At 42.2% G+C, this 23,142-nt stretch overlaps 1 protein-coding gene across 9 annotated transcripts in view; it reads right to left on the bottom strand.

Annotated features, from left to right (window-relative positions):
* The window catches only part of NR2C2 (nuclear receptor subfamily 2 group C member 2), a 37,299-nt gene extending 15,602 nt beyond the window's left edge, over positions 1-21,697 (bottom strand). For 4 of the 9 annotated variants that reach the window (XR_015948466.1, XM_035106526.3, XM_035106529.3 and 1 more), the window contains exons 1-5: positions 21,199-21,697; positions 17,320-17,403; positions 7,124-7,234; positions 2,961-3,161; positions 714-816 (exon numbers count right to left, since the gene is read on the bottom strand). Coding sequence is in view for 8 of the 9 variants with exons in the window: in XM_035106526.3 (XP_034962417.1) it covers positions 714-816; positions 2,961-3,161; positions 7,124-7,234; positions 17,320-17,379 (475 nt within the window). In the remaining variant the exon portion in view is untranslated. Of the gene's footprint in view, positions 1-713; positions 817-2,960; positions 3,162-7,123; positions 7,235-13,306; positions 13,502-17,319; positions 17,429-18,478; positions 18,583-21,198 lie in introns of those variants that run through there. The other 5 variants (XM_060271386.2, XM_060271387.2, XM_035106528.3 and 2 more) reach the window with 4 other exon arrangements.
* Between the last annotated feature and the right edge of the window lie 1,445 nt (positions 21,698-23,142).

The following is a 23,142-nucleotide window of genomic DNA, read 5'->3' as shown; positions in this document are numbered from 1 at the left end:
GAGTTGACTAAAGCAAGGTGGACAGCTGAAGTGGCATTAATGCTGAATTCTGCATTAAAAAAATGAAAACTTAGCCCTATGCAAGATTTTGAATTTATGTATCTACCCACAGATATTTAGAAAGCAGAAAATGCTAACTATGCTTTCATTCAGCTCAGGAAACAAGAATGGCCTTATTATTGTGTTTCTGTTGCTAACTGGTGTACATAGGAGCATCAAAATACTAGAATTTAAAGTTAAAGTAGTTGAGCAGACTATAATTGCAATATAGTCTTACACTGGCTTACCCTGATGGTGATAAATACTGAGGGTTGATTTGGATTGTAAGCTTGAGTTTTGCTTGCATAAAGATCAAGATGTATTACAGCTCTTAGGGGTTGATATTAAACTTCCATCTGTTGTGAAACTGCTATGCCAGGCACACCCAAACATGGCCAGGCAATTCATGTCATCAATCAGAAGCTTCCTCAACACAACCTATGACATGTGGCAGCTTATTCTTCTCCAAGCCCTCAGAATATTGCTACTTACTCTCAGGAGGAAATGGAATAGAACTACACTCTGCTGGGCAATATCTAGCTTGAGCTGTTTTGCCAGAACAATGTTCTAGAATCAAATTCATCTGTTTAACAATCCACAAGTGCCATTTTTTGACATCAGTGAGCACAGTCAATTTCTTGCACCACATCTAATAATTATCCTACAGAACATACCTGATGCCTTGTCTCCACAGACAACACAATATTCTACTACTTGGGGTCGCTGGACATCAGTTTTAGCCAACAAACGTTCCACAGAGGCAGAGTCAGTCACAATCTAAAATGAAATATTAAGAACGCTTACAGTACCACTCTCCATCTCAAATTAAATGAAAAAAGAGCTGCATACATATTTTAAACATACTGTTGTATCAGAAGAAGTCCCATTCAAGTTAACATAGAAGAAAAGTGAAAGTAATGACAGGATTTTAGGTACTTTGGAAGGAAAGAAAGGGGGAAAGTATGGAGACTCTGGAAAGGGAGATGTTCCATGCAGAAGTAGCAGCAGTGCGTAAGTAACAAAAATACAGAAAGGTTGAGATTTAAAAAATAATGAAATGGGCAAATATGAATACAGTGAGAAAAAAGGGGGAAAGAATACAGAGGTGTAGGTGTGGTTTGAAGACAACGTGAAAAACCTTATATTGGATTAACAACAGGCCAATGGAAAGAGAAAAATCACATTAGTGGCAGCTCCACAACTAAATGTTTTCTGGCTGGCATCATATGGCAGGCTTGCTCCATACATTCCTAATCAAGCCAAAAGTCTTGCAGACTAGCATTCCCTTGAGGCAATATTCTGGAGGCAATTTTTATAATTCAGTTCTTTATCTTATTGCCATCTCCTTCTGGAGAGCTGCTGAATTGGTGTTTGGAGTCAGTGATGGACTGCCTAGCCTGAAATTAAATCTGGACAAGGCAGAGGTACTATCCGCCCGTAGGCCTACTAGTATAGGGATAAAATATCAGTCTATTATGGCCAGGATGCACTCCTCTGAAGATCAGGCTTGTAGCCTACCGGTAGGAGTACTTCCGGATCTGGTCTTGTTACAATATGTTCAAGTGGCCTGCAGTACTTTTGTGTGCAGCTTCAGCTGGTGTGCCAGCTGTGCCCATTACTGGTGCAGTCAGACCTACCATTGGTCCAACATGCATTAGTCGCATATTGACAGGACTACCGTAACATACTCTATGTGGAGCTACCCTTGAAAAATTCAATTCAATTCAATTGGTCCTGAATGCTGCCAATAAAATATTCACGGCTGCCCCTTCATTTCTGAGTGCAATTCAAGGTGCCAGTTTTCCTTAAAGCTCTAAACAGTTTAGAATCAAACTGCCTGAAACACCCACTCTCCCCATGTGAATTAGCCTATCCTTTAAGACCAGCTGTTCTGTGACAATGTACAAGAGGTTTATCTGTGGCAGCACCTGGAACTCCCTGCCCCAAAATAACATTCCATTTGCATTCTGCCATATTTTGAAGGTCGTTTCAAACCTTTGACTTGCTTGTTACTTAATTTAATTTATTTATTGTTCTGGCTCTCATTGCTCTTGTTCTCTCAAGCTGTTTTTTGTCTTAGTTTTTTTGGTAACTTGTTTTACTTATGGTTTGTTTTATTATTGTGTTTGTTTTTATATTTTGTTAGCCACTTTGAGTGAAGAAGCAGGATATACAGTGGTACCTCGACTTATGAATGACTCGACAACCAAATTTTTCGACTTACAAATGGGGCAAATGGCCGCACACTTACGAATTTCTCGACATACAAACGGAAACCGTGGCGGTTTTAGATAGGGGTTTTTCGACTTACGAATTTTTAGATGGGGTTGCTTCGACTTATGAATTTTTCCGTTTCCAATGCATCCCTATGGGAAATCGCGTTTCCAATGGCGCTTTTCAACTCATGAATTTTTCGACCTACGAAGGTGCCTTCGGAACAGATTAAATTCGTAAGTCGAGGCACCGCTGTAAATTATTGTATAATTAAGTACGGTAAATAACCCTGTGAGGAGCTGATCAGTAGCCACCTCAACTGTGGTAGCGCTTACATTTTTTTCAGATAAAACAAGCAATCCTTCAACAGTAAATCATTTTAGATGAATCAGATTGTAACAAGACATGTTATAACTGATCATTAAGCATATCCATTGAATCAGTATATATAACAATCCAGGAAAAACTATATACCTTCTGCCTCATATAACACATAAATCATTCTCAGAGACAATTCTTTTTGTTTGTTTAGAATTCATATTTATTTATTTATTGTGGTAAATATGATTACTTTTGTTTCACTTTTAGATCTTATACTCACTGCATATATCATCCCATGAAACAAAGATTTTATTTTTAATAAGCTATGTAATGTTTCCTTTGCTTAATGGCTGACACATATACCCTTATTTAATTGCTGTGTTTACCTGTATTCTGCCTGGCACAATGTTATCTGTGGTGGTAAAGATAAGTTGCTTGGTATTGGAAGCCTCAGGTGCAGCCAATATCACTTTCCCTGTTCCTGTTCCGTCTGGACTAGCCAATATAAACTGCTGCTTTGGGGAGACTGATGAGTCCACTGCTGTTACTATTTGGATTTTCTGCCCTGTTTGCTGATCTGTGACAATCTATAACAAAAATGGAAATATTTTATAATGTGAGATTTAACAATTTAGTAGAATCATATTTCATAACTTCATAAAATGATGTTGTTTTCCCTCCATTGCTAGGTTATATGCGCAGTTAAGCCACAAAAGGGTATAGAAGTAAAAAATGTTTATGTACATGATATGTATGTGACAACTCAGAATGCAAATTAGTATGGAATATGAATTGGCTACATCCAATTGGTGCATTTGCACAAGTGCAAAGGCTTCTGATCCAGTGAGAAGTGGATCAGTAGAAGAGACTATTTTTGTATGTTTTCTCTCCCCACTACAGCCCACAATTCCTCCTGAAAATTTGTTTTGAAGGGTTCCCAAACCCTCCAAAACAGTTTTTTTTGGGGGGGCGGGGGCGGGCGGTGTGTGTGTGTGTGTGTGCTGGACTGCAATAGAGAGGAGGAAACTGGCCTCCCCATCTCCATTTGCAGATGCCTCCTTTGGAACAACTGGAGAAGGACCAACTGGATTCCACCCAATGCACACACCATCCACAGGGCACAAATAAGCAAGAATAATTTATGTGGCAAGATGTAAACATAAAATACAGTTCCAATAATGAAACAAAATCTGGCAATTTTAATAACTATTAGTAATAATACTGTCTTCTCACTAAGGATGAAACTGAACACATAGAAGAAGAAAGATCTAGGACCAAGAGACCTGGATCGCAAGAAAGCTGCTGCAGTGGTCTGCAACACCTGTGCCATGCTTGTCTTCCTGCCTGAGAATGTGCAAAACTACACCTGCACCAAGAAAACTCACACCTGCAGAGATACTGTAACTCACACTTGAGTTACTGGACAAGATGAGGAATTTCTTGATAGAGCAGAATGGACCATCCTGGAACAGTAATAGGTGAGGGGTGCCCCTAGGAAGGGAGAAGAATGTCCAATGCATAAGACGAACCACTGGAGGAACAGGACATACAGAAGCAGGGCTGTCATGAGCCATGCTCTATCACTGGAGCTGCAAAATTGATTACGTGCCCCCATCTAGGACACTGGTTTTGGACCAGAGGAGCAAGGACAGCAGTTGCAGACCTCAGTACTTGAGGTGGCTACATAAGGTACAATGTACAGAAGAATTCCTGTCACTCCCCAGATGAGGAAGAGATGTGTAATGGTGACTCCTTACTGAAGGGGACTGAGGCAGTAGTGTGCGGAGCCAACAGGAGGTGTGCTGTCTTTCAGATGCAAAGATTCAAGATGCAACAGACACGTCTTATAAAGCCTACTGACCTCAACCCCTTCCTGATGATTCATGTGGGTACAAACAATACTGCTAGTATCAACACACCCTTGATGTATAACAAGGGACTATGAGACTTTGAGTAGGAAGCTGACGGGCCTTGGGGCTCAGGTGGTTTTTCTGGTTTTCCTTCCTGTTGAAGGTTGTGGCCCAGTAAGAGAAAGGAAAAAACTGGAAGTAAACCACTGGCTGCACATGTGGTGTCATCAGGAAAGGTTTGAATTCTTGTACCATGGTCTCCACTTTGTTGAAGGAGGACTTCTGGCAAGAGATGGATTGCACCTTATGGCGGCTGGCAAGAATGTGCTTGCTAAGAATCTTGCGAATCTGATCAGGAGAGATTTAAACTAAATCTTGAGGGGGAAGGAGACAATAGTACAGACGACAGGAAAACAGCTGGTACTGGGGATAACAGCTTCACTGATGCACAGGAAACTGAGGTGGTGCTACAGCAACCTGTCAAAGGGCAGGAAACTATAAGAAGAAAACAGCTGGAGGGAATAACTCATGGTATCACTTGTCTCTAGACTACTGTACAGAGAATGGGAAGCAAGGTGAATTTGAGCTCTTAATACAGGATGGCAAATATGATCTAATAAACATTACTGAAACCTAGTGGGATGAGACACATGACTAGAATGCAGAAATTGAGGGGTATAACCTATTCAAAAGGAATAGACCAAATAGGAAGGGATGAGGGATAGCATTTTGTGTAAAGGATGTGTACACTTGTGAAGAAATCCATGACTTGGAACATGCAAGGCAGATTGAGAGCATATGAGTAAAAAATGTAGGGGTGGGGGACGACAACAACAGTGATACTGTATTGCTGTCAAAGCCAAACTGAAGACATTTGACAAAGTCCCCCATGATATTCTTGTGGAGAAGCTGATAAAACATGGGGTGGACAAGGTTACTGTTAGGTGGATTTGTAGCTGGTTGACGGACCAAACCCAAAGAATGCTCACTGATGGCTTCTCATCATCTTGGAAAAAAGTAGCAAGTGGAGAGCCACAGGATTCTGTCCTGGGCCCATTGTAGTTCAAGGTCTTTATAAATGACTTGGATGAAGGAATTGAGAGGATGAAGGAATTGAGATGAAGGAATTGAGAGGATGTGTATCAAATTTCCAGATGACACCAAACTGGGAGGGGTAGCTAATGCTTCAGAAGACAGATTTTACTTTCTTGGGCTCCTTGATCACTGCAGATGGTGACAGCAGTCACAAAATTAAAACAGCAGTCACGAAATTAAAAGACGCCTGCTTCTTGGGAGAAAAGCAATGACAAACCTAGACAGCATCTTAAAAAGCAGAGACATCACCTTGCCGACAAAGGTCCGTATAGTTAAAGCTATGGTTTTCCCAGTAGTGATATATGGAAGTGAGAGCTGGACCATAAAGAAGGCTGATCGCCGAAGAATTGATGCTTTTGAATTATGGTGCTGGAGGAGACTCTTGAGAGTCCCATGGACTGCTAGAAGATCAAACCTATCCATTCTTAAGGAAATCAGCCCTGAGTGCTCCCTGGAAGGACAGATCGTGAAGCTGAGGCTCCAATACTCTGGCCACCTCATGAGAAGAGAAGAATCCTTGGAAAAGACCTTGATGCTGGGAAAGATGGAGGGCACAAGGAGAAGGGGACGACAGAGGACAAGATGGTTGGACAGTGTTCTCGAAGCTACGAACATGAGTTTGACCAAACTGCGGGAGGCAGTGCAAGACAGGAGTGCCTGGCGTGCTATGGTCCATGGGGTCACGAAGAGTCGGACACGGCTAAACGACTAAACAACAAATTACCTTAACAGATTGGATAACTGGGCCCAAACTAACAAAATGAATTCCAATATGGACAAATGTAAGGTTCTGCACTTAGGCAGAAAGAACCAGCTGCACGAAAATAGGGAATTTTTGTGAAATGTGAAAAAGGATCTAGGGGGTCTTAGTAGACCACAAGCCTAACACATGTCAACAGTGTGATGCAGCAGCCAAAAAGGCTAATGCTATTCTAGGTTGCATCAACAGAAGTCTAGCTCCAGATCAAAGGAAGTCATAGTAACATTCTATTCTGCTTTGGTTAGACCACATCTAGAAAACGTCCAGTTCTGGACATCACAATTTAAGAAGGATATTGACAAGCTGTAACAAGTGTAGAGGAGGGCGACCAAGATGATCTGGAAGTCTGGAAACCAAGCCTTATAAGGAATGGTTGAGAGAACTGAGTATGCTCAGCCGGAATAGGAGGCATCTGAGAGGAGACATGATAGCCATCTTCAAATATCTAAAGGGCTGTCACGTGAAAGTTGGAGTAAGCTTTTTTTCTCTTGTTCCAGAGACTAGGAACTGAAACAATGGCTTCAACTTACAAAAAAAGAGATTCTGATTAAATACCAGGAAGAACTTTCTGATAGTGAAAGCTGTTTGACATTGGAACCGAGTCCTTTGGAAGGTGATGGACCTTCACTGCAGGTTTATAAGCAGAGGTTGGATGGCTATCTGTCATGGATGCTTCAGCTGAGATTCCTGCATTAGTGGGGGTTGGACTAGATGACCCTCAAGATCCCTTCCTACTATGATTATTTTAACATAAAATTGTTTTATGATTGAAAATACAGTTTTAACAGCTAGAGAGAAAAGTCAGATGATATAACCAAATTCACCCATGGGAAAACCCTTATACCTGAATGCGCTGTGGTGAAGCTACTGAAGAATCTGTGGAGATTATCTGGATGCGTTGGGAAGGGCTGGTCATCACTGGAGATTCAGATAATGTTGTCTGTACAGTTTGCACCTATATTGAATAATTTAAAAACTGATTTAATGCATGGCAAACAAAATTGTGAAAATGGTTAAAACTCAAATACTAGGTACTTCCAGCAGGAATAGTTTACAGTGGTACCTCGGGTTACAAATGCTTCAGGTTACAAACGCTTCAGGTTACAGACTCCGCTAACCCAGAAATAGTACCTCGGGTTAAGAACTTTGCTTCAGGATGAGAACAGAAATCGTGCTCTGGCGGCGTGGCGGCAGCAGGAGTCCCCATTAGCTAAAGTGGTGTCTCAGGTTAAGAACAGTTTCAGGTTAAGAACGGACCTCCGGAACGAATTAAGTTCTTAACCAGAGGTACCACTGTAACTGAAATAATTCACTAATACTCCCATACCCCAAGGACTAACACTTCCTCTAACAGGATGATCAGCCATGAAATCGGATGCCCCAATTTAGGACTATAGATAAGATGCTACTTGTCTAGTATAAGGGAGTAAGTATTGCACTGATCACCAGAAATCATATACAAGATTAAATATGGGGTAGTACTGATTGTTTGGGCATTTAAATAAAGACATTCACAGACATTTCCATTTTTGAAAGGAAAGTTAGAAGTTTCCTTCTACAACCAACCAAATATTGAGTCATCATGATCACGCTCTGTAACAGTGAACTCAGATGCTTGAGTGCCTGAGAATGAAATAGGGTCATTTAAAAATAAAGGAGTGGTTTCTAGATGAGGGCTTCCTGGATATGCAGAGGTTTGTTTGTTTGTTTTATTCGAAGTAACAAAAATGTCTGCAAGGTTACAAAATACAAACAACAGTTTGTCTCAACAAAAGGGGGAGCGGGGAAGACCAACTGAGCCAGAAGTCACTGAGACTGTGTTGGAAGCAGAACAGACATAGAATGTTAGAACATCAGTTGTTTGTGGGAGAAAAGGAAAGAAAACAGAGGTTCAGATTTGGAGCAGGCAGCCCTGTATTTGGAGTATTTGGAGAATGCCTTGAGGATGCCTTTCCCACCTTTGAGCCCTTTGCCCAAGAGACCTGAAGAGGACTGCAAGGCTCCTGTTCCTGGCTGTATAGGGAGCCCAGGACAGGAGCACTCCTCTTAGGAGGTAAGGATAGATGGCTGCACTGTGTTGCAAATCCACTTGTTTCTTCTAATACTGAACTTGGGTGGTTCAGTGACTATCCTTTTGGCAATGAATTGGGGCATATAAAAATAACAATGATGGTTTCTGCATACTCAGGGGGCTCCTTGAGTATGTAGAGTTATACAAAACATTATTCTCATTCTCCAAATAATATACCAGCAGCCTAAATGGTTCAAGAACCCTGAGCTCATTTCAATGGCATATGGATGTGGTCAGCTGAGGTGAAAAAAAAGAAAAGGAATGGGAGGAGGAATTGGCCAGGCTAAGACACAGACAGCTTATAGGACTCTTATGTGGGCATTAAGTTTTCATGAATGTGTGTTGTGGCGTTCAAAGAAACCCCCCCTCCCACTAATACGGGGAGTTATTAGGAGTGGTGGAAGGAAAATGGCTACCAGTTTCCAGAAACATCCTGCTTACCTTATATAGCTATAAAATGCTTAGGTTCAGGGCTGGAAGTCAGCCTTAAGCCTGTTCCTTTTAACACTATAGAGTCCAGCAGGGAAAGGAACAAGGACTTGAAGCCTCCCTCTCAGAAGATTGACAGGGACAACACTCCCCCCCCCCCGTTATTCTCTCAACCCCACAAGCTAAATATGGTCAAATTCAAAACAAGGCAACTTAGAACTATGCTTCTTCCTGCTTGTGCAAGTTTTGCTAAATCGCTGTGTGACATGTAAACACAGCCACTGCACCTTACAGGTTGGAGTGTTTTTGTTACTGAAATCTACCTCTTTTTTCTTGCAATTACACACCTATGACCCGGGTTATAAATCTGAGTTATCTGCATTCTGATTTGTTTATTTGGTCCTTTGCCTCAGAGGACCTGCTGCCTGGCAACTGCCAGCAAGGGAAGACTGCTTCCATTACAATCCAGTTGCTCAGCTTGCACGCCTTGCCTCAGAGGATTTTGGTGGGGCTGTTACCATATACAACAAAGAAGAACTAGTTTGATGGCAGGAAATGTTGCCTGAATTAGCCTGGCTCCATTATGATACCAAGTAATTTTTGTTTCTGTACTAGATTTTTTTATTTTTTATTTGGTAAGCCTCTTCAACAGCCTCTCAGGAGTACTAACTGGCTGTGGGAAAGAAGGCCCTTGCATAGCTTCAGGAGATGTACCAACTGTGCCCTTTTCTGTAAAAAGCAGATCTAACGTTGGTCACATAAACTCTAAAGAAAGTTGCTTCTGAAAACTGTTCAGGAACTTCAGCTGATACAAAATTTGGAAGCCAGAGTTTTGTTGTAGGCCCGTTTTTCAGCGCAAATACTTTTCATACTGTTCAATCAGCATTGGTTGCTGTCAGCATAGCTGCCAAGTTATCCCTTTTTTTAAGGGATTTTCCCTTATGCTGAATAGGCTTCCTCGTGAGAAAAGGGAAAACTTGGCAGCTATGGCTGTCAGAGGGTCGTCGTGGCTACTCTAGAGTAACTCTGCTTGAGTCCACTTTGCCTTTAAATACTTTTATTGTGCAAAGTATTTACAGTGCAGAGACAGCTTAAAACATGACCTCCCATTCCGAATCAGAATCCGGCAATGGCGTACGTCTGTTTCTACGCCAGCAAAGTAGTCAGGGCACCCCAAAACGCCTCCCTCTTGACCTCCTTAACTCTTGCGCCGGAAGGAGCGATGCCCTCTCAGTCTCCTCCCTGTCAAGGCGGTGGAAGGGCTCTCCAGCATCCTTGAGCCCTTGCCTACATCTCTCCTTCCCTGAGCCTTCCCATTGTTCCGCACACTGGCTTCCCTTGTCATCTGAGTCTTTCCCCTCCCCACTGCTGCTCCCTGTCCTTGGTGAGGTGGATGTCAGGATGATGGGGGCTGGCTCCCTTACAGTTACCATTTCATTTCTGAGCACAATTCAAAGTGCTGGTTATCACCTGGCTGAGGATGGAGTAGGACATTGTGGAAAAGGGAGGATTAACCCTTTGCTCCTCAGCTGCTACCCACAAAATCCCTGTTTGCAGCAATTTAGTGGGCGTTTTTGTGCAAATGATCATCCACAAGGATAATTTCCTTGTAGGAAATGGGCAGGGTTGAAAAGGGGCTAGGGATTCCCCACCTGTGTCCTGAATGGTTGAATCCAGGATACATGAAGGATAATTTTGTTCCAACATGAGCCTGCTTGCCATATTCATCAGAGGCCCTGCTTTGCATCCAGTTGCCACTGAAGACTAAGTGGTCAGGGCATGAGAGGGGCACTAATGACAGTCATTCACTTTCATGGGAGAAAGAAAAAATGGACACTAAGGGTTATTGCTTAGGTTGTGCAAACAAGCCTCTGGTAAATGTAGCTTCTGGCATCAGTGACGGGTCCAACCCTTCATCAATCTGTAGTTGCAGCCTGCTTTCTTTCACCATAAGAAAGTAATTGAGCATCAGAATCATGCACTCCCTCCTCCACAGCATGCTCAGATTGTTTCTATGGCCTGCTTAGTTCAGATGTTCACGACAAACTATAGTTTGGCATGACTAATAGCACACTCCCGTACAGATCTATTCAGGAGTAAATCCTATTGAGTTCAATTTATTCCCAAAGAAGTGGATATAGATAGGACTGCAGCCAAAGTCAGGGATAGCATAAGGAGAAGGGAGCATGCAAGACCAAGACTCCCATATTTACCGTCATACCTCTTGTTACAAATGCTGTGGGTTGCGTACGACATGGGATACGTACGCGCCAAACCCAGAAGTACCGGAACGGGTTACTTCCGGGTTCAGCAGTTCACGCATGCGCAGATGCGACAAATGACGTCATGTGCATGCGCAGAAGCGCCGAATTGTACCGCGCACATGTGCAAACATGGCGCTTCATGTTGTGCACTGCTCATGTTGCGTACGGGGCTCCGGAACAGATCCCGTACGCAACATGAGGTACCACTGTAATGCCAAACAACAACTTGGTACTGCATCTGAACTTAGCCATTGTGATAGAACCATTTTTTTTCTATGTAAGAGAATCTAGGGCAAAAGAAAGCATGAGAGAGACACACAGAGAGAGACTCCTCAGACAAGTCTTACCAATATGACTATAAAGCATTTTGTAGCTATTATTTTGCAAATTAGGAATATGCATCTGTCAGTTGACCAAACAGAAAGTTCTGGCCAAGTGTCATCAAATAAGTGATGTTGCTCAGTGTATTTTCACATACAAGACAGAAATTCTTACTTTCACAATTGTTCCCTTAAGCAAATATAAATTATACAGAACAAAAAGCATGTTAAGACAAAACAATCCCTATCCAGGTTCAAGGTTCTTGTGTTAATTTACAATGCCCTTAATACCTTGGGTCCAGGATACCTCAAGGATCACCTGATCCTTTATTTCTTGAAGACACCACTAAGGTCTTGTGGGGGAAGTCACTGCCAGTGATCCACCATGGCTTGTATACACAGCTTGTATCTACCAGCAGCCATGCATTCAGAATTGTGGGGCCATTTTATGGAACTCCCTTCCAATTGAGGTGAGAGAAGTCCCCTACCTTCTGAACTTCCGGTGGCTACTGGAGACTTTTCTTTTTGTACCTTGAAGGCATTTTGAATTAATTTTATATTTATAGTTTTAACCAATGTTTATTTATATAGTATTGTGTTCCTTTTACACCACATTGAGACTATTGTAATTAAACATTGCATAAATAAAAATAAATACAAAGGAATGACCTTTTAATATGAAACACATGCAACAGTGTTATCTGGTTACTAATTATTTTTTACATTAAGAACACAATTAACTAATTATTATTTCCCAAGAAAAAATATCCTCAGAATGTCACTTGTAGTCTTGCAGCTACAGGGAGTATCATGGGAAAAGCACACAAAGCCACCATATTAAAATTTTATGCAAAATGTGTTAATTAGGTATACACAAATGAAATATACAAGTGGTTTGCAGCTCCTCAGCTTGGTGCTGTACTGCCTACAGATCTTAGATGAAACAAACCAGCTATGTACCGTAAATAAAACAGGTGATATCCAATAAAGTCATACTCAGAACAGCCCCCCGCCCCAGTAACCAACGTTACTTAACTCTGTGTATGACTAACATTAGCTATCACCCACACAATATAATGGTATAAGACTTGCAGAATGCTATTGTTATCCATAAGGAAAGAACATATGCTGAAAGTTCAAAAGCACAGTGCAAGAGCTTCCTGTTTAAAAGCTAACTTTGCATTTTTGACACTGACAAAATAGAACAAATGTTGAGAAGATGCTGCAATATGTAAAAAAGGGCATTTAACTTTAAATATTTAACTCCACTTTTAAAGCTACCCAACATGTTCTAACTAATTTATTCTGAATCCTATATATTTGTAGTTCTACAAATATTACAGTCAGCACCCATTGGTTTCCCTTTAAATCTCACCTTTATACACAGGTCAGAAAAAGGTTAGTCATATGCAGCATTTGGCAATAGGTAGGTAAACAGTTTACTTGGTATCAGATTTATTCCTACTCTGAAATTTTAACCTGTAATAACCCTTCATTTCTGTTGAGCAAAAGGCAGTATATTCTAGTTTATCAGGAAATACATACTAAATCTTAATACGCTTGTTGTAGAAACTGCTATAAACTGTGGATTAAAATTCTGTGCTAAAATACTGTACATCCTATTTAAGAGAACAAGTAGTGCTAATCATTCAAACTATTAAATAGAAGTCAGCTTCCAGATAAATGGCCATTACTGTGAAATTAGAATATTTCAGATCAATTTAAACTAGGAGCAATATTAGCAATACACTCTTAGTTAAAATTGCTGTTAAGTTAAAACATTTACAAGGATTAGGAAAATGATCCATAAGCAAAGTGAACTGACTATACATTTAACATAAATGTTTTTTCTTAAAAATAACAACACTCCCATCTTCAATAACCTTTGAATCATTTGCTTCCTGGAGCCTCTCGCTTGATACTGTACAGACTCTAGTACTTACAGTGTCAAATCCTTCTGCAGCTTTATTTACATTTTTCTTCAGCAAAGATCTTTGGCCAAAACAATCGAAGATAAACGAAGAGATCAGTTTTAGTCTGTTCCCAAACGTTTGTATCCGAGCTCCATTTATAAAGATTCCAATCACAAAACCAGACAGAATTGTTTAAAAATGCCCTCTCTATGACCCTGCTCCTCTGAAGGTCAAGTACACTATCACTCCCTGTAACCAAGGAAGCAGAATCGACGTGTTCCTGCTGTTTTGCCAGCTGCTGAAGCAGTTTGTCTAATAATACAATTAATTTCACTGGGGGAGATGTACCCAGGTTACAAAGCTTTTCCTTCTCTTTGTCTCCCCTGTGCCCAACTACTACTGCTCAATAAAAACTACAAAGTAGCAAAATTCAAGAGAAAATAATTTGTCCAGCTCTTGAATAATTTTCAGACCAGTAAAATGAAAAAAGGAAACTATTTTGTTCCCTATGGGACATATTTTATCTTTACGGTTCATTAACTTAATATAGCTAAACAAACACTACATTCTTGTGCACCCATCAAATATTTTGCACTGGAATCAGCTTTATTGCACATAATGATAAATCCATTAATTTCATGGTACGTGTTTGAAGAATAAAAGCCACCATTTTAATTCTCTGGAGGAGCAACAACAACAACAGCAACAAATAGATAACTATAAGTCTTGTAAATTAACACAACACACTAAAATTTCTGAAAATCACAGAAACTTGTGAGGGGGTGGGCACCACATTATGTTGATTTAACTTTTTTTAAAGTGCTGAAACAATGACATTACAAAACATTATATGCAATATATTTTCACTGCATAAATTTATGCATAGCATCAGGTAATTATTGTTCAGAAAGTGGTTAAATTAAAGATGGCACTCTCAGTGACATGCTTTGTGCTGAACTGCAATGCTTTCCCCCCAGCACTGGGTGATTTACTATATCAGCAGCTCACAAGACCGTCCCTTCCAAGCAAAACCCCAATCCACATAATGTTATGCTCATTTGTGTCTGAGTCTGTCCGCCTTCCTAGTTTCTTACTGGTACTTCCTAGTTTCTTACTGGTACTTCCTAGTTTCTTACTGGTACTTCCTAGTTTCTTACTGGTACTTAGGATAGGCATAGTTTGGAAACTGACAGGAAGGAAAAGGTCATAGGTCACCATTGGTGACAATTCCTCTCCCACATGCTCAAAGCAAAACTCCTCCAAGTTCCCTGCATATTTTCAGGGGATGTATTTCACTGTGCCAACTAAGAAACCAATCTCTTGCCCCTCTTCCGCACTCTGGATTAAACAGAAGATTCAGGGGAGAGAAGTGTTTGGCTTCTGACTCCATATTTTAACTTGATAACAAAGATTCTCACTGCTCATGCCCATTCCAAAGACCAAAGCACTGAGCGACAACCACTCCCCTGATTTTTCTATGTGTGCCAGAGAACTCAAGGAAAGAAAGAGGAGTATGGCAACCACAAATAATGGCAGACCACGTGAAGTCAATATATGTTGCCTCTTTAGCCATGGGATATATAGAGGTTTGAGTACAATATTTCACTTAGGAATAGAGGGTCCTTGTTACATTAGCAGTAAGTAGATAAATCTGTCCTCACTCTAAAAGTTAACGTTTTCTTTCTCTTCAAATGAATGGAAAACAACAACATTCACCTGGTGGTGTCCTAGTGCCCACTCAATGTCAGTCTCCTCCCGTAATGCAAATAAGCAAATATAACATACATTCCAATAATTTCATGGGTATTTTGCTAATCTGAATAAATAACGTATATAGATGTACTTAGTTATTCTGAACTGGAGACTATTTCAGAATTAACTCAATTAACTACACAGCTTGTTAAACAACAAATGCACTACTGTACATGGCAATGTTAAACACAAGACAGAAAACCCAAATGTAAAAAGTAGACATTGCAATGCTGCTGACAAAACAAAGGACTACAATTTGTAACTATATTGAACAACAGAGGAAACTAGTTGAACAATGTGACTATGTCACACAAAATACCAATAACATTTTAACAGCATGATTCTACTTACATTGACTTCAAGGAACATTTCATTAAATTTTAACAAACCTTAATTTCAAATGCAGATTTAAAAAAAACTGGGATATAATCTTTATTAATAAACAGTCATCTAGCCTCCATATATGGTCACTGAATTTAAATCTGAGAAAAATGAACACAGTATTTCCACTAGATGAAGATGGTGAGAAGGCTCCTGGCCATTTTTAAAAGATAGAGTAAGCCCACAACCTACACACATTTAACTTGTGTGCTTTATGTGCATCATATAAATAAATAAATAAATAAATAAATAAATAAATAAATAAATAAATAAATAAATGGGGCAGCGTTCCAGGGAAAATGACTTTGACAATCCTACCCATTATTGAACCCAATGGGTTTTGACTATACACAATGTTGGGTTTAGGCACTATCCCCAGAACATAACCCCCACATAAGTTGAGGGCTTACTGTATGCAAAGGATGCATAAATGAAATAGAACCCTACAATGCAGGTTTAAAACAGACAATGGGCAACTACTTATCAACAGTATAATCTATGACCTCCTTGACAGAAATACACAATCACTTAATACCCATTCTGTAAATAGTTACTACAGTGGTACCTTGGGTTAAGAACTTAATTCGTCCTGGAGGTCCATTCTTAACCTGAAACTGTTCTTAACCTGAGGTACCACTTTAGCTAATGGGGCCTCTCGCCGCCGCCGCCACACGATTTCGGTTCTCATCCTGAAGCAAAGTTCTTAACCTGAGGTACTATTCCTGGGTTAGTGGAGTCTGTAACCCGAAGCATCTGTAACCTGAAGCATCTGTAACCTGAGATACCACTGTATGTGTTATTATAAGTTAGAAGCCTGGTACAGAAATTAAAAAATGTGTTGGCTGGGATCTTCATAGAACTCTAACCCAATGGTTGCCATTAATTTGATTCTGAATTGATTCTAGAATGTATTTTAATTAATAGACTGTGCAATTTTATGTACACTGTGCTTTTTTACCTGTTGTTAGCCGCTCCGAGCCTGGCTTTGGCCGGGGAGGGTGGGATACAAATAAAATTATTATTATTATTATTATTATTATTATTATTATTATTATTATACTAATCAGAAAAACATAAATTAGTTCACAGCTAACAGCAAATAGATCTGCTTAAAAGCATAATAAATATCTATATAGACAAAGCAGCAGAAGGCACACTAGACATGTTCAAAGACTTGCACATGCCTACAGGTCTCAAAAAGGGACCCAGGTGGTGCTGTGGTTGAACCACTGAGCCTAGGGCTTGCTGATCAGAAGGTCAGCGGTTCGAATCCCTGTGACGGGGTGAGCTCCCGTTGCTTGGTCTCAGCTCCTGCCAACCTAGCAGTTCGAAAGCACGTCAAAATGCAAGTAGATAAATAGGAACCGCTACAGCGGGAAGGTAAACGGCGTTTCCATGTGCTGCTCTGGTTTGCCAGAAGCGGCTTTGTCATGCTGGCCACATGACCTGGAAGCTGTACGCCGGCTCCCTCGGCCAATAATGCGAGATGAGCGCGCAACCCCCGAGTCGGTCACGACTGGACCTAATGGTCAGGGGTCCCTTTACCTTTTTTACAGGTCTCATCTAGGCCCTTCAGCCAGGCTTCTAGGACTATGCAAGATGTAGGGGGATGGCTGCAGAATTAAGTTCAGCCCCACATTTTTTTCACCCAGCAGCGCTGTATGACAAGCTGTCATTAGAAGGTGGGGAAGGGCATTACCCTCTGCTTTCCTGATGGACATTTTGTAATATACAAATGAAGTTCAGGACAAAACATGGAGATTGAAAAATATTGCTTTATATTTTCAGGTGGAATAACCAGCATTTTATGAAAAAAATTCCACTTTAGATCTGACCATATGTAAACAATAGAAATTATATTTTCTTTTTAAAAGCAGTCAAGAGTTACTGTAATATCATCCTTCACTCACCTCAGCCACCTGCTGTGTCTCCACTATCTGCTGAGCCAGCACCTCCATATTGGTTGTCATGGTGAAGGAGGATCATTAGAGAACCTTTTTGGAGAGATGCCAATAACTTCTATCAGGAACAGAAAAATTAAAGCTTTTGCCATTTTATTACTAAGAACAATTAAATATAGTATAGTATACAACCCCAAGCCAGTACTGAGTATAGTTTAAAACATTTCATTATAAAGCAGTGGCTATTATGTTACAATCATTAAATTGCTTTATTCATGGAAAAAGTAAAAATAACATTTTTTAAAATAAAAGATGTACTGAACTCCATATATGCCACCACCAGGTTGCCAAAAGGACCAGGAATATCTTATTAGTAACTGTTATTTGTGGATGAGCACAACATGGAGAGGCCCCTCCTCTCTTTCAAGTTCTCCACACATTGCAGATATGTCTCTTATGCAAAGTGAGAGACAGACCCCTGAGAGATTCACAGCTCATGCCACCATGGGAGACACTCACATCTGTTTAGAAATATTATCTCGTCCACTGAGTATCTCCCAGCTCATTCAGAGTGAGGTGATCACCTTTCCTCCCAACCACAATCTAAGCACCTTTGAAAAGGCATTATTATTGTCAATTAAATCCTGTGTTCAGTATGTGAAATAGTGTTAATTTTATCAGATTAATGAAATAAGAAAACATTTGCCACTTTCATGAAATAACCATCTCCACCTAGTTAAGAAAGAAACAACCAGTAGTATTCATTATCTGCTTTTGCAAGCTTTCACTAGCTGCTTAGCAAGGCCAAAGAAATTATGCTTCCATGCTTACTGCAACAGAGGACTGAACACTTCTTACTTTCACATAGCTTTGAGGAAATGCAGGTGTATCCAACTGGTTTTGGTGGGATAATGGGAACTATAAAGTGACAACTATATAGAACTAAGAGAACAAGCTGATTTCCATATCTTTTCACACCACTAAAATTGCAAATTATCTTAGGATTTCACTTATAATAAAGCAACTAAGAAAATGACTATCATTTTACTTTGTAAAGAGGAAAGAAAGCCAGAGCACAGGCCTGTATATTACAGGATCTCATGGAGGCAGGCACAACACACTTTCCTGCATCATATACAGTGAACCTTTTTCACATTATTCTGCTTACCAAGGACCCACACATCTGTCACAAAACTGTTGCATGTTCCAGGCGATCCTGGAAAGCACTGAAGGATGCAGATTAAGTTCACATAGGTTGGTCATTCTAGACTTCACCACCATGCGTGAACTGACACAAAACATGCTGTCCCTTCCCCAAAGTTATGTGCTACAGGGAGAGATAGGAATGAATGGCAGACACTCAATTAGACAAAAGAGTAAAGAGGTGCACCCAAGTTTGGTCACTCTTAAGTGACAAAGTATTCCAAAAGTAGAATGGGAACTAACATTGATACAGTATATGGATACTAGCTAAAGGCCAATCCTCTTCCCAAATCTGTTTCCTCCAGATGCCAAAGCACCAGTGGTGTGACCATTGCTGAATTGTAGCCGCCACCACCTCTTTAGGATGGTCCTCTTCCACTGTGCTATGTTGTTGCCAGGAGTGATGAAGACAATACAACCACCTCCCACTGAAGAAGAGGTGTAGTGCAAGATGGACAGGTGGCACAGGACAGCAGCATAATAATGTAGATTGGTAAACATCACCACATCTTCTTGTGCACATTCTCTTGGTACAAGTCTCCCTGCAGCAGCTGTGCTGGCAAGGAATTGGACCAAATTCTCCCCATCACCCCAGAGAGAAAGGATGCAAACAAAACAGAGCCACCATAATCTGAAGAAACAGTCACATCCTTCTCCTCTTGCTATCATTCCATCTAGGCAATGCAACAGGGAGAAATGGGTCCAACAGGACTAAGAGCAGTTTTCCATTTAAAAAGCTCAGTATTTTATTTCTGAATTTACTGAATTTATTTATATACCACCCTACACCCAGAGGTCTCAGGGTGGTTCACATACATTTTGAAATATGGCAACCCTAGTAGTGTCATCACTAATGGAACTGGGTAACTAATTATAGTAATAGTAATGATCTAAACTTACAAATTACATTTGGTTGAAGTAGGGATAGCCAATGTTGTACCCCCAGATATTGTTGGACTAACACTCCCCTACTGGCTGGGGCTGATGGGAGTTATAGTCCAATGTCATATGGAGAAAACCATGTTGGCTACACATGGGTTAAAGGAATAAAGCACATTCATTCTATAGTTGTGGCCCATGAGCTCCTCAAAATGATTTGTTTATTGAGCATTCATCCTCATTTGATTACACAAAGTTTATTTGTATCGGTAAGTAAGGTCTATTCATTAAGCAGTTGTTCAGGATTGTTTGCTGGAAAGTTGTAAGACTACAAGTCTTCATTCTGATTTGCTTGTGAGGTTGGTTACACATCAACAATTTACCCCACACTTTTTAGTGCCTCTCCATGTCACTTTTCTAACTGCAAAAATGAGGGTTTTAAAAGTGCATTTGTTGTGTCCAAGAGCTTTAATTCACTTTTATTGCGCAAACCCAAATGGCTGGTGACTGGAACCCTCTCGCTAAATATTGACAGCCTGGGTTGAACTGTTTTTAAGCTAGTGACAGGTTACCTTTTTTGGAAAGTATGCTTTGCATCCGTTTTCCTGAATTCTTCTGTGGGTTTGTGTGACATACTAAAATCATTTTCAAAATATATACAGTATTTGAAACGTACTTGCAACAAAATATTCTTTTAAAGTACACATCACAGGCTTAAGGTTGTAACAATTTATACATTCCAGAAACACAGATGCAAAATTTGGTAAATTTCTGTTAGTGGGGACAGGCTAAGAGCGCAATCCTAAACATCTCTACTCAGAAGCAAGTCCACCTGAATTCAGTGGCGCTTGCTCGTAGGTAAACGAGATTACGATTGCAGTCTGAGCTCTGACACGCAATTAAAACGATGTTCTTGAACTGGCTTTAGGCAAGAGAAACATCCCTAAACCTTGCGTTCCCACAGGATACGGTTGTTCAACGTTTTTGTGTCATAAACTGAGGAAAAGGGGGGTTAATTCAGCCAGGAACTACGATGGCAGGAACGAAGGCTTTACAGTATTATTTTTCGAGGGGTATAGAGTCGCCCTCCACAGAACCCCTTTTCGCGCATTCTCGCGGCCCAACCAATCGGCTCTCGTCGCCAGCGGAAAGGAAAGCCCGCCCTCCCACCGCCACAATGAGTATAATTGGCCAATGCGACCGCCCTTCAGGCCACTTCCCCCCCTCCGCCCCCCTATTAAAGGGGGGGGAGAGATAAGGAGAAAAGGCACTTGAAGCACAAGATGGCGGAGTTGGCAGGTAGCCAAGTCCAAAAGCTCCGCCATTAGTCTCCCCGCCTTCCCTAACGTTCCTTCGCCCGCAGCTTGCCGGGCCCGGTCGCGGGCGCCCAGAGCGTGGCGGGCGGGAGAGAAGCGGGTGGTGGTGGTAGAGGGGGGGAAGCGTCCGCTTAAGATGGCGACGGGCTGCCCCGTATGCAAAATACCCGCCGCCCCCTCCCCTCCGCCCTCCCGGTGGCAAAGGTAAAAGGGTCGGGTTCAAGCCACTGCCTCCGCCCGCTCAGACTCCATCTTCTTTTCTCCCTCACTCGGAGCCGGTGCAGTTTTCGCGGCATCGCGGCCACGGTAGACCCCGGGAAAGGAAAAGGCGCAGCGCCCGAAGCCCGCCGATCTCCGCCGGCACACCCACACACCCCGCCCGCCCCGGACGCTCCGCTGTTTCGGCGCCTCCCTCTCTGCCTCGAGAGAACCGTCGCCCCTCCGAACCCGAAGCGCGCTGCGACCCGCTAGAATAAGGAAGCTCATTTACCTCAGGGTTTGGCGCCAAACAAGCCCGGCGGTGACTGCCTCGCAACGGGACTCCGGCCAGGCCTGGGTTGCCCCCCCACCCTGCGGGCCCGTCAAGTGGGGTGAGGGGGGAGATAAAGGCAGGCGGAGGCAGCGGCACCGGAGGGGTTAACGTCTTGCCCTGCACGGAGCAGAAACGGGGGGGGGAGGAAAGGAGAGCCGCTCTGTTGTTGTTGTTGTTATTATTATTTTCTGGGCGGGGGGGTGAACGGGAGTCTTGTGCCGAAAGGTCAGAGTTCGTGACCCCGCCGGGCGCCGCTGCCGCCGCCTCTGCCGCCTGGGAGCGTCCCCTCGTTTCCTCTTCCCAGCATTACGCGGCCCCCTCCATCTCTTCCCCCCACCGCCACCCCCTCCGCCTAATGAGGCGGGGCCGGAGCTGGGGAAGCGGCAGAGAAGAGGGAGGGGCTACCTGTGGTGGCGGCGGCTTCGAGCGCCCGCGTGCCTCCTGTACCATCCCACACAGCTTCCTCTCCCCCCCCCCCCAATTCCAGCTCTGCGGGTTCCATGCGCGCGGCCTGTGCTTTGCAAACCCGAGTAACGGACTGCGGGCGAGCCGTCCGCCTCGCGCGCCTCCAGGAACCCCGACGCCGCAGGCAAAATAACCTCAACCGCCGGGCGGCGCCCGCGCCATCCTCGGCAACGGTATCTCGCGGCTGTTTGAATGCGGCCTCTCAAGGGGCAGAAGTTCCCCTCAGGGGCGTCCTGATGTCAGGCATGCGAGAGGTATTCTCTTCAGGCAGGGGTAGGCAACCTCAGGCCCGTGGGCCGGATGCGGCCCAATCGCCTTCTCAATCCGGCCCACGGACGGTCCGGGAATCAGCGTGTTTTTACATGAGTAGAATGAATGTGTCCTTTTATTTAAAATGCATCTCTGGGTTATTTGTGGCGCCTGCCTGGTGTTTTTACATGAGTAGAATGTGTGTTTTTATTTAAAATGCATCTCTGGGTTATTTGTGGGGCATAGGAATTCGTTCACCCCCCCCCCCAAAAAAAATATATAGTCCAGCCCACCACATGGTCTGAGGGACTGTGGACCAGCCCCCTGCTGAAAAAGTTTGCTGACCCCTTCAGGTATCCTGTCATTGAGCAGTGGTTCCCAAGTAGGGCAGTCCCCCTGTTTTTTCAAAAGCCAAAGCCATGGACTTTTGAAAAGTTTGATATCTCTATGGTGCTTTTTGTTGCGTGAATGGTGCCACAACCCCCCTGGGCGGGTTACTTGGACCCCCTGCAGCCCACGGACCACCAGTTGGGAAGTACCAGCTTAGAGCTTTAAATGTTAACAGCAGAGCTTTAAATTGTGCCTGGAAACTGACTGTAAGCCTGTACAGATGGCAAAGTAATAGGTTGATTGTATTGGCCAGTCCCAGGAAACAAGCTTGCCCTATTTTGGATCAGCAGAAGTTTTCTGCATCTTAGATGGGCCCATTAAAAAGTACTGCCATGTTTTTTACTGTGTCTGAAACCTTTTAAAATGGTTTTTTTTGTGTTTTTTTAAAAAACTTGAGAGACCCATTCAGTAAACTTCTTAAGATAAGTTTTAGGAGCACTTGGAGGTGTGGCTACCAGGGCATTTAAGAGGGCACCTAAAAAGGCTATGCTGCCTTTTTATCTGTCAATCTGTAAAGTGGCTTTCTAAGTAGCATATCTATAGATATTATCGTTAGCGTCCTGCCTCTTTCCTGTCTATCAGTAGGTGAGAGGCATGCGTTGTGATTTCTAATGTAAATTTTGAATAAACCAGTTTTTAAAGTTTTTTAATCTAGTAGTGGGTACCACAGAATTTTAACAATGAGGGGAAATGTTTCCCTATATCACCTATTGCTTTCTTTGGAAAGTTTTGTGTACATTATGTACATTAACCTATGTAACTCCAAACCAAGAAGAAATGGCAACAAATTCCTAGGGA

Source organism: Zootoca vivipara, chromosome 2, assembly GCF_965207765.1.
Source record: "Zootoca vivipara chromosome 2, rZooViv2.hap1.1, whole genome shotgun sequence".
Lineage (NCBI taxonomy): Eukaryota > Metazoa > Chordata > Lepidosauria > Squamata > Lacertidae > Zootoca > Zootoca vivipara.
This window is presented reverse-complemented; position numbering and strand designations above follow the sequence as displayed.